Below are 14,868 nucleotides of genomic sequence, written 5' to 3'. Positions count from 1 at the left end.
TCTTCAACGGTTGAGACTGTCTATTCGGATTGTTGGCAGAGTGAGGCTGTGGCTCGTAAACTCGCACCGAACGCGCAGCCGATACGCCCAAAATAGCATTGTGCATTCGTGGCCTGGCAATCGTTGCATAATCGTCCAAGGGCAGTGTGACCTACTAATCATTGGAATCTCGTGTAGTGATCGCAGTTTGAAGACCAGATAGTAAGTGATTCCGGTTAAGTGATCTCACTGTCGCAACGAGCCGTATTTCGAAAAGTGACCTATCTTGCAACCTTTTCCATGGTGATATGCTCAATAAATCTATAGCCAATAGCCAGCAGGTTACGGTGGTGTTTTACCGAGCATGCAGATGGTTGGTGTTCCACTAATGAAATTTTCCAAGCGTCCCGCGGACATCCTCCCCGCCCCGCCCACCATACTTCCAGTCATGGCAAACTTCATCCTGAAAAGCTGTACAATCATGCTCTCGAGCTAGAGATTGCGTCTCTTGGTATATGGAAGCTGTCTGGAATCAGCTTTCCATCGAACAACATTACTAGCCCGGCTAGCTCAATCGGTAGAGCGTGAGACTCTTAGTCTTTCACGGTCTAACAGACACGATTACTCAGTACATCTCAAGGTTGTGGGTTCGACCCCCACGTCGGGCTTGTACGTTCTAGTCTTTTTGTTTCGATCCATTTGGTCGCTTCTGCTCTTTTTTTGATGTTGAAGATGTTGGTGCATGGCATTTCCACCAACACAATCTTTTTGCACCACCACCACACCCTACGAAGCTGTATCAAGGTAGCAGAACAGTCACAGCTCTGCTTCAAGATGTAGTCACGTCTCTTGTATTTTTATCTGGTCTGTCCCGGGCTGAGATGTACAGTCCGTTACTCGCCCGTCGCGCTCCCGCCGCGCCAAGCAGCTTTTAAACACCCAAGCATAGTCGAAGATAGAGACATAGGTGGCTGCTGAAACCCTTGCGGATGAATTTCCTCTCGCCATGTATGTACTCCTTCCAAGAAGGCAAAGGCATCGACTTGCCCCAAAGACGTTTAACAAGAAAGGCGAATTCAGACGACATCCAATATCCCTTCGCCAGCAAGCTTCAAGTATGGTACCCCTATTCGTTGCTCTGCCCGGAGGTCATCGCGCGGCCCAGCTTCCATTGTCGTGGCCCTCACCCAATCCTGTCGCGTACCACTAGCCTACGGCATCGCCACCCTGTTAAGATGAGATCAAAGAACCTGTTGTGCGAAGATATTACCTTTTTACACGTTGTGTGCATGACCAAAACCTATCGTCGAGGTATACGCTGCAATCACAGTAGCTGTACGTAGTGCTAAAATATAGCTTGGAGGTGTTCGTGAATTTCTACGCCTTTAGGCATTCTTGCGAAGAATAGTAACATATGTTTACAGTAATTCTTAGTCTTTTGTACAGCTATTAAACAAATACATATATGCTACAAATTTGTAGTGTCTAGACAATGTACGGTACTGGTTGAAGACCTCATGTGACTGTAACACTCCTTCGCGGGAACTGCGAGAAGAAGGTATGCGCTACCTCTTCAGTTTTGAAGAAACCGTTGACTAAACCGATGCGGCGGTAATTAAGACCTCCGTCTTCTACTGGCACCAGAACGATGCCACGAAAGAACCAGGTAGGAAGCTCACGCCGCCATGTACATATAGGCATGCAGAAGGCTTGTTTCACCATGTCGTCCTGGGTATCGTAGATGATCTCGGTGTCGTGATAGACCGAGTCATCAGTCTCAATAACGAGAGGTTTTTCGAGCGCTGAACTCGGATCAAGATATTGGAAGTGGGCCAGGAAATTATTGTTGTCCAGAATGCCCTTTTTCCTTGTTGTGACGATGGTGACCCAGGGACCTCTCAGCTCGAGCTGTCCGCCAGTGACTTCGCCCGTATCTAAATCATTCAGACAATGCGTTATCGCCATGAAATCCGCATCGCTGATATAGTATGTCAATCTGTCCCTCTTTGGCAAATTAGGGTAAATTATCGCTCCATCAACTGACATTGGAGACCAAGAAGGAGCCCGATAAACAGCTGGTCTCCTACCAAATCCTCTCATTCGCCAGCACAACCCAAAGCGAACATCTTCGTACCATAGGCCAGCAAGATATGTATGGTATTTATCAGGTCGGCGAGTGTTCAACGCTGATCTCATGTCATTGGCCAAACCAGATATAGCCACAAGCTTGTCAGACGCATAAGTGAGTTGGCAGGTACTGTATATGCGCAGTGTATCATACCACTCCCTGAGAAGGTCCTCATAAGGGTCTCTGCCGTGGCGAAATTGTATGTCACCAATAAACAGTTTCCATAGTCTTGTTCGTCCGCCTTCCAATACATGACTCTGTTTAGCAAAATCCAAAGACTCCGGGGTTTTGTCAGATGCGCGTTGTTCGCGACACTCCCAGAAGACTTGATGTGACCCAAAGTGTAAGACACGGGGTGATAAGAGACGTTCTTGAAGACACCAGCCACGCTCCATCGTGACGTTGCCCATCTGGAAAGACTCTGCCTCCTTCCTTTTTTCATCACGATGTACAAAAGGCACGGGATTGTCGCACGATGTGTATGCGATATTGACGATAGTTGGCTGGACTCTGACAGGGTCTCGTGCGTAGAACAGACCAGGATTGTCGTGAGTCCCCGCAATAGCTGAAATGGTAAGGTAGGAGTTGCGGTAGATAGCTTGCATTGTAGAAGCTTCGGCTCGCCAATCGTGTAACAGGTCCTGTATAATACAGATTGCATCAATCCATATATATCGGATACCTAGCCATGATGTGACATCAATGGCATCGACATATGTTTTTGGAAGGGAACTGAGTGGCAATCCAGTGCGCATCATATCGAATGTAGACTCCAAAAGACGGGTCTCGCCTTTTGTCTTCATGACACCCCAGCGATACGACAGCGCAGTGTATCTTGAGGCGCAAGGCACCTCTTCTCGTAAAACCAGGCGACATGTAGTGGGGTTACCAACATCGTTGATCTCAAGCAATCTCGTAGGCAAGAAAGCAGAGTCACTGGCTTGTCCGCAGTACATATGGTTCGCGAGACAATTCTTATCCCATTCGTTGATCAGCTTCCGAGTGCACTGGCCACCGGTGTTGTTGTCCAGCTCAAGGGCCAACTTGTTGCGTTTCTGCACAACTTCGAGGGGCTTAAGACATGCTGACATCCTAGAATACCCTTCGCTGCTTATCAGATCCATTTCTAGCACTTTTTTGTCGACCGACACTTTAAATGTCGTGAAATATCCATCGTCGGCTGATGTAACTTTATGCCCATCGTATCTGAAGACAGCAGAGAATCTGAAGTAAGCACAGACTAGGCACTGCTGTTCCATAGACTGTATCAATGAATCCTGTGTACGGTGATGCCCAAACTCATAATTTTCGATGTCGAACAGGGTGCAGCGTTCTCTGAACTGGGTGCCCCGAGAGCTGTCATCTTCTACTGGTAAGACTCGAAGGCGCGGCGTGACAGTGGGGTCGTGTATTCCCTCCAGACATCGCTTGCAAACATCGCAAATCATCCTAGAAACGGTCGTCGCGAGCGCGGGTTGAGTCCTGAAAGGGAGTATCGATGTAGGACGTTCGAGGATCTTTTTGTTGTGTTCCAGGCTCGCCGTGAAGTCGATGCGAGTTCAAAAATCATGGGCACAACTTTACCAGGAACGTAGATGCACGGCATAGTTAATGCGTTACAGATGGATGGTGACGTGGCGGTACATGTAGGTGTGCGGCACAGTAAAGGGATAAGAGAAATGCGTGACAGTTTGGGACACATGTGCGGGGTCGTAGATGCCTGCAATCTCAGCCCCTCCCACGCGACTTCCTTGCACAACCTGACCAGCCGTTTTAGCATGGATCTAGTACTGTTATCTATCCGAGTAGTACAGTTGCCCTAGGCCGAGATGTTTCCTCGTAGATACAGTCTGGGATCATATAATTTTTAGGTGCGCGAAACCTTTCCTCAATTATCACCATCATAAAAACGCATAGTCATCAAGCACGTAACAGTGTTAATTTGCAGATCAAACGTTTATTATCATGATATATACACATCATCAAAGATGAAAAGAGACCAACCCCTACTTGTTAAGCCTCTTAGCCCTCTCCGGGTCTCTCCACCAAGCACATTGCTCCATCCTAATAGCAGTACCCTCATCCTCCATCATCGAGCCACCCTCTGTTGGAGGGTTGATCACCAGCTGCCTACCGCCGGTACCCTCATACTGCTCCCACTTGGGACTGTATCCCAAGGCGTATGTGTTTGGGTCTCCACTGACAACGAAGCTGGCCCAGTAGGCACTGTACATGTCTGCAATCTCAGGGTACTGTGTGTTTGCCTGTCCGTTGAAATACGAGGAGTCACTTGCGTGCGGTACACCCAGGTATGTCGGCGCCCAATTTGGTGTGTTGAAGCGCGCTTTGTACACGGGAGCGGAGGTAGAGGCCATGACGGAGGCGGTGTCTTGAACTGGGCAGATGTAGGAGTAGTCGCCGTAAGCTGCGGATACGCGGGCAAATTGGTCTGAGACGTAACCTAGTGTGCCCTGCTGGGGCTTGACATCTGGGTACAAGGTCTCGAGATCGGCGAGATCTTCCGGTGTGAGGCCGGGTGTGAGGGTCTTCCAGAAGTTGAGGAACTCGGCGTTGGTACGGAGGTCTTGGGGCGCGAAGCCTGTGCCTTCGTCGGTCACGGATGAGATGAGCATCGGGATGTTGAAGAAAGTGCCGTCTTCGCCGGAAGTTGAACCGCGCTTCTCAAGGAGGGGACCGGGAGAGACGGGTTGCCATGGCCATGTGATGTTGTAGTTGTGAGCGTTATATAGCGAGGAAGACATGAACTGGATGTCATCGGCCTCTGCGGCGCGGAGACAGTCAAGAGCGGCTGAGCTGGGCGACTCTGGGCAGTTTAGGTAGTCCATGATGTCTGCGACTTGCTTTTGGTAGAGAGGGTAGTCGACACCTGGGAAGGCGCGAGCGGTTGGTGAACCTGAAGACAAGATGGCCTTGCTGAACAAAGGCTTTCCGGCATCCTCTGCGTAGTTGTGGAAAAGGTGGATACCGACCGAGTGGCCGCCAGCACTTTGACCGGCGAGCGTGATTTGGTCTTTGTCGCCTCCAAAGTCGCCGATGTACTTTTGCAAGAACTCCAATGACATCTTCTGATCGCGGATACCGAGGTTGAGAAGACCCTCATCTTGCATGAACTTGGCTGGCAAGCTGCCGAGCGCACCCAGTCGGTACTGAACGGTGACAACCATAACAGGCTCGGGGCTTTGCTCAACGAATAGCGGACCGTCGAAGCTGCGGTGAGAACCCGAGACGAACGAGCCACCGTGCAAAAAGACCATGGACGGGAGCTTCTGGTCCATAGGGATACCCGAGGGTCGGTATACGTTGATGGTAAGGCAAGCTTCCGACTGCCCGAGGGAGCCGTACATGTTCTGGAAGCAAGCCGGTCCAATTGATGTCGCATCCTTTGTACCATCGAATGGTTCGGGCCATGTTACTGGCATAAACCTTCCGTGACCAACAGGCTGCGTAGAGTACTCAACATTCATCCACGCATCCACTGGCCGACTCAAAGTCTCCGTCTTCTTCAGGTTCATAAGAAGCTGTGTGCCCTGGAAAGATCCATACTCCGGCAGGGTGACGAGAAGAGAACCGTCTGGTGTCTCATAACTCGGAGGATCCGGGCGTTGGGGTGTACCAGGCTGGTATGGCCTGGCCTGGCTGAAAGCGCCAAAGTACCAGAATAGCAAAGCAGTGCTACCGGAGAAAATCATGATGATGGCTAGCCTTCGCTTCCACCATCGTGGGGAGAAATGGGTTGCTTTCATAGTATTTTCCTGCTCCCGTACTTCTGCCGATGGCGGTGCAGGGAGTCGGTCCGCCATGGGTGCCGACTGGCGCTATCGGCAACGGATAGCGGAGAGACTGCGGGGATGCAGGCGATGTGACTATTGCTACGGATAATCTCGCATGCGCTTATTCGCGTTGGCGCTAGCTTGCGGTCGTGATGGGTACAACGTTGGTGTTGAAGGGTGAGAACGGCACGTGGCTGGCGAATAATGACGTTGCCGAGCCACGATAGGGCACTACCGAGTCAAGATATCGGTTGTGCAAGGGTGTCCGGAGCCATGTTGTGAACTTGCATCTTCACTTGCCTCCGAAGCTTACCCCCATAAAGATTACTTTCCCTCTCCAAGGCGCTTGAGTAAAGGTCCGTGGAGGCAATTTTCTCTCGTCGCCCGCTCACCGGACGCAGCTGGGCATCCATGATGATTACGTGCCTGTATTAGTACGGCACGGCTGCAGAACAGAGCTGCAGAACAGAGCTGCAGAACAGAACTGCATCGCGCAGGAAGATCGCACATAGACCCTATCCTCCCAGTCTGCTTTTGGGATGATCAGCTCATTTCTATTGGGAAAAAGCTTTTTGAGTTCACAGCGAAGCAATAGATTGTGGCGTCCGGAGGAGGAGAAAGCATCTGCACCCCGCAAGCTAACGCAGACTAATCACAGTGTTGGCGGCCTCGCGCGGCAAATGTTCTGGGTCCGAAAAGTAACTGGCGCCAAGGCTGCGCTTTGCATTGATATCTTCCTTGTTGAATCCAGAACAAAAGTTGGAGTACTTCTAGCGTCCCCCACCTCCAGTGTCAATGCACACAACCACACAATCTCCCATCTCTGCCTACTTTCCCTGCTCTGCGGCCTCCTTTTCCACGGCATCCGCCATGTCGGCCAACGTGTCGAACTTCCAGTTATATACAGGATCATCGCGGTTTCCCATGACCGCACCCGGCCTGTAAATCCATGAACTCTTGATTCCCATGTCCTTTGCTGGGTGGTGGTCGTGATATTGAGATTGCGCCGTTTGCAGCACCTCGTGCTTCTCGACTCCGAATTGCTCCTTCACTTTGGCCAGCATGTATTCGAAATTCCTTAGGTCGGGCTTGTAAGATCCGATGTCTTGGGCGGTGTAGACGGCGTCGAACTTGTATCCCTTGAGCCCGTTCGCATTTCCGATCTTGAATGAATCATGGTCGACGTTGGAAAGAACGACAAGCTTGAAGTACTTGGACAACCTCTCCAAAGCAGATGGTATATCAGCGAATCCAGGCCAGTGTCCGATACTCGCTCCAAATGCTTTGTTCTCTTGTTCACTGGGCTTCTCCAGACCAAGTTTCTCACACAACTCAGGAAGCACCATGGCGAGTACCTCTGAGTACTTGAGATGGCCGTGTTCGCTCTCAACTCTGGCCTCGATCTTGTGCATGACTTGCATAATGTGCTTGCGATCCATGTTCTCTTGACCAGACTTCTTAAGATGGGGCTGGAGGGCGGTCAAAGCGCCCGCCTCCCAGTCTATCAGGGTGCCATACACATCGAAAGAGAGGAGCTTGAAGTCGGTAAGCTTGGACATGATGGTGTTTGGTGTGTTGTGGAAAGATAAAATTGTGTTTGGGTTTGAGACACTTGAGACAACTGAGATTTGTAATGATGGTTTTGAAAGCGATGTTGGCGATTATATACCGCATCATGACTGTACAGTTGAAGTTGCCCAGAGCCTCTTGGAACCCCACTTGGTACTATGACGTTAGCGGGGCACCACAACACGCCCTTCAAACTACATGCTGGGGTTGCGACGATCAAGACTGTGATAGCAGCTTATAGGTCTTGATCTAGACGCTGCATACGCTTTGTAGTGGGATATGACCTTGCTTTGGGGTTGAATTTCGGGTTATGTAACGCGTCATACACATAGCTGGCGCGTGAGTCGCGTTTAGTTCGTCTCCCTTCCATGGAACTTGAGTATGCGGCATCGTTCATTAGACGCAAGTGTGATAAACTGTGGAGCGTATCTAACAAGCACCTGAGTCATAATCGGACATTATCCATCCAGAATCGGACCGCTATTTACCCTCGGTCTACGCAGTGTTGACAACTTCAGTTTTCATCTCGTATGGCAAGCTATCAATCTTCGACTCCAGGACTTCCTTGGTTAGCCTCCACAAGTTTCTCTGCAACTTCTCATCCCTGGCCTGCTTGGACGCTTCTTGGACCTTCTTATCAGGAACGATGTAGGAGTTCTGTTGGCAATTAGCTTGAGTTTCTGATGAAGAGGACTTCCAGAGTCGACTTACTTGAATCTGCTCCTTCGGAACATCGGGCGACGCTGCGGCAAACAAGGCTGGGCGACACCCCTCCGCTACTGGGTCTTTCATGAACGGTCGCACGGCTTTGACCCCAATCTTTCCAGCAGTGCCATAGGCCTCGATTGCTTGATCTTGCTGATCCGTTATCACGCCACCAGGGTGCGTCGCGTTGATCCACGGTAAGCCCGTGCTCTCTGTGACTTGACCGAACTCTCCAGCCTTGATACGGAGGTACAGCTCGCGAAGAAAGAGGATCTGCGCTAGCTTGGTGCGGTTATAGAGCTTCATTGCACCGATGTCTTGGTTGATCTCTTGGATGGACTCAAACTTCATGCTCGAGTCGGCTCCCCTGTGTAGGTCGGAAGATTGGTGTACAATGCGCGAGTCGGGTGTCTTCTGCAGTATAGGCAATAGCATGAGCGTGAGGTGGGCCTGCGAGAAGATGTTGACCTGCATGTGGCTATCCAGACCATCCCGAGTCTCGTTGTATACGCCAACGCCCAAACCCGCATTGCAGACCAAAGCATCAAGCCTGTCCAGCTCTTTTGCCAGCGACTTGGCTACTTCGTCGACTTGTTTGAAGTCTTCGAGATTGCACTTGCGCCATTCCACTTTGCTTATGTCACCCCATTCCTTGAGCGCTTCTTGAGCTTCGTCGGCGTGTTGCTCTTTGTTCGAAAGGAGGTAGATTTTCGCGGGGTTGTGCTGGAGGAGGTGCGCGACGATGCCGTATCCGATTCCAGCGGAGCCGCCTGTTACGACATAGATCTGAAAGATGCATTAGAAACCTGCACATGTAGAGGGAGGGATAAGCTTACCTTTCCGCTGAGGTCGGGGATGTCTGTGTTGGGATCGAAGGCGCTGCCGATGGCTTTCTTGATGGTGTCCATGATGCTTCAGGTTCAGCTGGTTGCTCAATACCTTACTTGTTCTTCTTATTTGTATGGTAGACGGTTGTTCCAATCCAGGCGAGACCTAAGGATATATCACGTTGCCCCAGAACGCGTCGCGCATCGTGTCGTCATAATGAAATGGGGTAGGCTGCACCTCTCAGCCAGTAGCTACGGCGTGTGCATGTCGCGTCAGTAGACTCAAATATGAAATCAGTCGGTCGAGCCAAGAGTGATCAATGACCGCTCTTCACATGTGGCTGCGTGGACATGGAGGGCGAAGAAGTGTTGGTAAGAGACATCAGCCCTGGAGGGTTGAGACGCGCTCCGCGGTCGATACGGATCCTAGTGGCACTGACATAAAGTGCCACAAGGTCTTTCTCACATATTACACCAACATCAAGATAGCTGCTGCTCTGAACAGGATCAATGCGATATGCATTTATATTCGCCGAAATAGTTGAGGACGTAGTGGTGATGTTAATACTGAGAGAAGACTTTGTGTGAGGAGGCGGAGATGGCAGGCGCGTTGTGAGCCTGATGGCTGGCAGCCCCGCACAGCTACCCGCATCATCGCGCGTTTCTCCTCTTCCTTCGCTATACCCTCCAACCAGACTTGTCAATGCACCATCCTTCGCATACCGTCTATATGATGCGTATACACTCTCCAAGGAACTTTATCCAGTCTTTGTGGCAAATCCACCACAAGGCTGAAGCAGAAGAAGAGCACCTCGGATCCACCACTACATCTTTTCTTTCGCAACTGACTGCGCAAGACCATATTCGACGCTGAACTACGGCTTTGACCAGTCATCTTTCATGGCTTTTCTCAAGCTTAGTTGGAGCAGTATGTTGAATTGAAGCCAGCTAATTGCTAACACTACACAGTTTCTTTGGCCCTAGCTCAAGCTTATTCGCAGCTTCCCAGCTATCCCAAGGGCCTTCTCGCCGCCGAGATTGGCGTAAAAGAGTGATGATGCGCTGAACCAAGATAGGGTCCTCGCAGAATGTCGCTGTAAAAAACAGCGAAGGAATCGTGTCGCTATCCAGCGTGAACATTGGCCGTCCCAACCACGATGCCTCCATACTATACAAATGCCCCGCCATGTCCAGGAGCTCATAGTTGAGCCTCGATAACTCTTCGTCGTTGTCTTCAGTCTCTGGAAGTAAAATTATTTCCAGTGCGCATCTGCGAAGCATGAGGACAAGTAGTTCGCGCTGAACTTCCTTCGGTAAACTCCGTGAGTCGGCCAAAGCTGAGACGAGGAGGTCGAACTTCTTCTTCCAACGCTCGAAAGATGCGGTGAGCTCTATCGTTTCGCTATCTGGACCACGACCTATCGTAGTCTCTTCATCTCCATCACAACCAGGATCGGTATTGAACAGCCTGATTTCCAGGTCCCACAAGGCCTCTTTGCATTCTGCAACGCTTGGAAACGGTGTCTGCTCTTCCTCAATCTCAATCAATGGCGTGGCATATGGCGTCATGTCGGAGATGACGTCTTCATCGTCAACGAGCATGGCTGCGTCCACACCGAAGCGAAGTAACACGGTCCCGATCTCCTGCATCAGCTGTTTCGAGTCGCTTGAAGCGGCCGACAGGTTGCATGTTTCCAACAGACGTGCGCCGGCCCGCATGTGACGAATGCCCTCGTCGAAGCGACCAAGCAAGTTCTCCAAGCAAACAAAGAGTAAACAGCAGGTCAGAATCGTGACCTCAGCATCAACGGTCGTTGACGTCTGGGAATCCTTGATGCACACTAGGTCTCCGATGGCTTTGTTGTAATGCTGTGTAGCAATAACTTCCAGACGGGCCATAGACGCGTTTGTATCTTCCAGAAGAGGCGCTGAAAGCTTTTGGAGGTAGAGCTGATGGGCTGCACCGAGCGCAACCACTGCATGTCGCACCGCAGGCTCGTTATGGCTCATCGGAAGCACTCTTCGGGACCAGAAGTCTTTCGGAGTGGCGAGACGGACGAAATCGACGATGGTGATGGAGCAGAAATGGTAGAAGAAGAGCCGTTCGCGCGCGCTACCGAAAAGGCCAAAGCCAGATCCGACGTCTGGGGATGTGCTACGCGTCTGACGACGAGCGACGGTGCACTTGCTTGCTGCAGAGGCTTGGATGGCTTTCTCTCTAGTAGGTGATTGCTTCTTTTGAGGTGGCAATGGCGCATACCCATCACACTTCACTTGGCCCTCTCTACATCGACGGCAGGTTGGTTTCTCTTCGTCACATTTCTTTCGGCGTATTCTGTAGATCAACACGCGGTATGTCAGTATGTTGAGCCTGATATGTTGGGCGATCGTGGATGCCACGCTGTTTCCAAACACAATTGCGGAACACAAATCCTGGTATGAAGAAACAGGTGGTGCACTGGCGAGATAACGCCCAAACACACTTACTTGCTGCGAAAGCACATTAGCAAAAGCTCCGTTGTGTCGACCACCCAAATTGTCGCGCGCAGAAAGGTCATCTTCGGTGTATAACACGGTGTTTCTTAAGGATCGCAGGTACAGAGGCGATAGAGTGGGAAGAGGGAACGAAAGAAGATGAGGCAGCTGCACTTCACCACGTTTCTGGAGAACGTACCAAGTATTACATCCTGTGCGAACTTTGGGAGAGAAGGTGCGCACTCGAGGGCCCTTTGTCAATACCGGCAAATCCATGATCATGTTATTGGCTGTGGCGTATGTCGGGTACTTCACCTTATAAGTACGAATTCACCCACAAAACTCAAAATGGTTGAGGCGGTGCTATTTTTCACAGAAGCCACAGTCAAAGTAAGGGCTGAGAGGACGCGCAATTGTTAGGAAGAAGAACAAGGAGACGGGAGTCCCGATCATGCGTTCTAGTTCATCTTATCGGCCCGACACGACGACCCTGATTGGCTCCAGCGTATAATCCGCCGGTCGGAAACGCCAATTTGACTGTCATCACCTCCGTCTCCACTGCGACAACACCTGGGCATCCACAACATCCACTGATCTCGTTAACAAGCTACTGGAGTCGACTCATTTCGGGTAACGTTGTGCAAGCTATACGCCGGCTGTATGATGCCTATCTACAGAGAACACAGCCTCCCGAGGTCTTGTCGGCGGAACGCCCTTTTCGGAAACGTCATGGCAACAAGATTGGCATCAGCCGGTGACGTCCTCGCTATCGGGAAGCTGTATATAGAGGCAACGTTTAACTGAGTGGAAGATCATCTCGTTCTGTATCTAAGATTCGCTTCAGAACGGCCATCCTATAAACACCTGGTGAAGCGTCGGGAACAGTTTACATCCATCGTTCCGAGCAAGCTTCAAGATGCGTTCTCAAGCGCTTCTTGCTCTCTCAGGCCTCTGTAAGTATCAGACCAAGCTTACCCATTATTCAATCGTTTTTCAGATGGACAAAAGCTAATTCAAATCAGGCCTTGCTTGTCCCGCCTTTGCCGGAGTCGTCTCGCGTGGATCAGACGCATCAATCGATCTAACACCAACCAATGCATCTACAACCGGCAAGGTCAAGGCCGATATCCGAGCTGATACCAATCGAGACGGCACGGTCGACATCACAGACGTGGAAGACTGCGAGGACTGCGACGGCAAGACCGAGTGGACTGCCGACTATGGCGCCATCTTTCTCCCCAACATTGGAGACACGAACAAGCGTTGCTCTAACGCCCTCCTCAACGGTCCTTCGGTCAGCAACGAGCGAATTGATGCTTGCAACGATGCTTCTGACAATGTCATGCGCTCCGAGCAATATCTCGCTCCGCTCCGCACAGTTCCACTGCCTGAGCTTCCCGATGGCGCTCATGGTCGCATCTACATCAAAGATCCCGTGCAGCGCAAGTATGTCCGCATCTTCCACAAGGCGAGCGAAAACAGCACCTGGAGCTATGTCGACGGCAATTCCACTTTCAGCGCAGCCGCTCTGCGTGAGGGTCTTGTCCTCGGTGTTGACGGACGCGACACCCGTCGACCCAATGGCTGGGACGGCCGCGTTACTATTAGCTTCGATGTCGAGAGCTCGATAGGTGCCTCTTCTGATGATGTCATGCTTCGCGCTGCACCTGTCCTCACCCATACTCATCTCGACCCTGTGCAGCAGGTCATTGCTGTCAAAGGTAATGAGACCGGCAATCCATGGATCCTTCGCTTCACCGACGCCCTTCAAACAGCCGTCAACGAGTCTGGCCTCGAAGAAGAACTTTACCTCTTCTCCGGAAGCGATGATATCTGGGCGCAGGACTTCATGGAGCCTGGCTTCGCTTCGATGCCCGGTCCCGACGGACCCATCACCCTGCGTATCATGATCCGTTCTCCCCAGGACGAGCGCGTTGCCGGCAGACAGCTCTTCGAATACTACCGCGACACTGGTATCGGTGCTGTCCAGCAGCTTGGTGGTGCCCGCGATGAGATCAACTCCGGTGGTAACATCGAGACTATTCCTCCCTACGAGTTCAATGGCACTACGTGGCCCGCCGGTCGTCTTATCCTTGGCAACCATGGCGAGCAGAAACACTTCATGCTTCCCTTCTTCCAAGCACAAGAGACACAAGATCCTCTCCTTCTCGATACAGACTGGCTGGTCATTGGCCACGTTGACGAATTTATCCAGTTCATTCCTGTCGATTCGCCTCGTGGTTGGGTCGTTATGGTTACCGATCCCATGGTGGGTGTCGACATGCTCCAGCAGCTAAAGGACAACGGATACGGCTCAGAGCACGCCTTTTCGCGCAAAAACGACAGCCAATCATTCGCCAACTGCACCTCCGATTTCGCCTGTGCTGCAATTCCCGTTCCGCCAATCACTATCAGTGAGTTGCTTGCCAATGAGGACCTCATGTCTGTGCAGAAGCGCTGCGCCGAACGTATCGAGGGCAATCTGCAGATCCTCAAGCAAGCAACAGGAGTTACTGATGACGAGATCATTCGCCTACCTGAAATGTTCAACGGAAATCCTTTCGGCGACCTTTCCGCAATTCTTTCCGGTAATGCGACAAGTGGCTCGGCATTTGGCGGAAGCTCTTCCGGTAACGCGACAGATGAGCTGAAGGTCGGTGCGCTCTTCCCCGGTGTTATCAACGGCATTGTCTTGACCGACTTTGACACATACATTGCACCCAACCCCTGGGGCCCCGTTGTGAACGGAACGGATGTTCTTGCCGAGAAGCTCAAGTCGCTGTACGCCAGTGTGGGTATGGATGTCATCTACATCGACGACTGGAACACACATCACAACTACGGCGGCGAGGTCCACTGCGGTACCAATACCGTGCGCGATATGGATAATGAGTGGTACTCGTCATGGGCATCCGATGAATGTGATGATGAAGGTGGAGATGACGATGACGAGGAAGGCGATGGCGAGATTTACTAGGCTTAACTATGTCGTGCAGATACCGGCCATGGCCTCCATAATGCATTCATCTGCTCGTATCCAAATCAGCAGCTCCTTTCACCATTTTTGTCCACGTTTCTACTTGAAAACTATCTCGAAGGCTGCGACGACGTCTCGTCTACTCAGAGTGATCTGTTCGCACATGTAAGTGTATCTAGGTAGCATTCATCTTTGGGGTACTCGGGTCAAAAACGTCGCTTGAGGAAGTAGATCCGCGCGGTGTGAGATACAGTGACTCTCGGTAGCTACAACGTTTCATTTCCTTCGTATATCAAATCGCCGATAGGGAATAAGGAACTGCTGCTCTTTCGCGCTGGTCGACCTTTCATTGCTACCAACGGAAAAAGCCCGGACCTGTGTGGCCTTTACGCGCCAGCTACTTAAATATGTACCCAG

The 14,868-nt window shown here is 51.2% G+C and overlaps 5 protein-coding genes and 1 non-coding gene across 6 annotated transcripts; 2 read left to right on the top strand and 4 right to left on the bottom strand.

The window, feature by feature from the left end:
- The first annotated feature begins 538 nt into the window (after window positions 1–538).
- Window positions 539–647, top strand: J4E85_001922. Its single transcript has one exon. It is a non-coding gene; the product is annotated as a tRNA-Lys (tRNA).
- A 3,466-nt stretch (window positions 648–4,113) lies between these two features.
- Window positions 4,114–5,928, bottom strand: J4E85_001921 (uncharacterized protein; the record flags this gene model as incomplete). The annotated part of the gene is made up of 1 exon (XM_051466205.1): window positions 4,114–5,928. The coding sequence occupies one exon, from the start codon at window positions 5,926–5,928 to the stop codon at window positions 4,114–4,116; it is 1,815 nt and encodes a 604-aa protein (XP_051330762.1).
- A 797-nt stretch (window positions 5,929–6,725) lies between these two features.
- J4E85_001920 (uncharacterized protein) lies at window positions 6,726–7,457 on the bottom strand (the record flags this gene model as incomplete). The annotated part of the gene is made up of 1 exon (XM_051466204.1): window positions 6,726–7,457. One exon carries the CDS (start codon window positions 7,455–7,457, stop codon window positions 6,726–6,728), a length of 732 nt encoding a protein of 243 aa, XP_051330761.1.
- Window positions 7,458–7,962: 505 nt separating this feature from the next.
- On the bottom strand, window positions 7,963–9,080 carry J4E85_001919 (uncharacterized protein; the record flags this gene model as incomplete). The annotated part of the gene is made up of 3 exons (XM_051466203.1): window positions 7,963–8,124; window positions 8,179–8,958; window positions 9,009–9,080. The coding sequence occupies 3 exons, from the start codon at window positions 9,078–9,080 to the stop codon at window positions 7,963–7,965; spliced, it is 1,014 nt and encodes a 337-aa protein (XP_051330760.1).
- Window positions 9,081–9,947: 867 nt separating this feature from the next.
- J4E85_001918 (uncharacterized protein) lies at window positions 9,948–11,503 on the bottom strand (the record flags this gene model as incomplete). Its single annotated transcript, XM_051466202.1, has 2 exons — window positions 9,948–11,217; window positions 11,487–11,503. The coding sequence occupies 2 exons, from the start codon at window positions 11,501–11,503 to the stop codon at window positions 9,948–9,950; spliced, it is 1,287 nt and encodes a 428-aa protein (XP_051330759.1).
- Window positions 11,504–12,390: 887 nt separating this feature from the next.
- Window positions 12,391–14,451, top strand: J4E85_001917 (uncharacterized protein; the record flags this gene model as incomplete). Its single annotated transcript, XM_051466201.1, has 2 exons — window positions 12,391–12,427; window positions 12,497–14,451. The coding sequence occupies 2 exons, from the start codon at window positions 12,391–12,393 to the stop codon at window positions 14,449–14,451; spliced, it is 1,992 nt and encodes a 663-aa protein (XP_051330758.1).
- Window positions 14,452–14,868: the final 417 nt, after the last annotated feature.

The sequence above is a fragment of the Alternaria conjuncta genome (genome assembly GCF_024043145.1).
Source record: "Alternaria conjuncta strain BMP 0040 chromosome Unknown scaffold_2, whole genome shotgun sequence".
Lineage (NCBI taxonomy): Eukaryota > Fungi > Ascomycota > Dothideomycetes > Pleosporales > Pleosporaceae > Alternaria > Alternaria conjuncta.
Note: the sequence above shows the minus strand (reverse complement) of the source record. Positions and strands in the feature narration are given on the sequence as shown.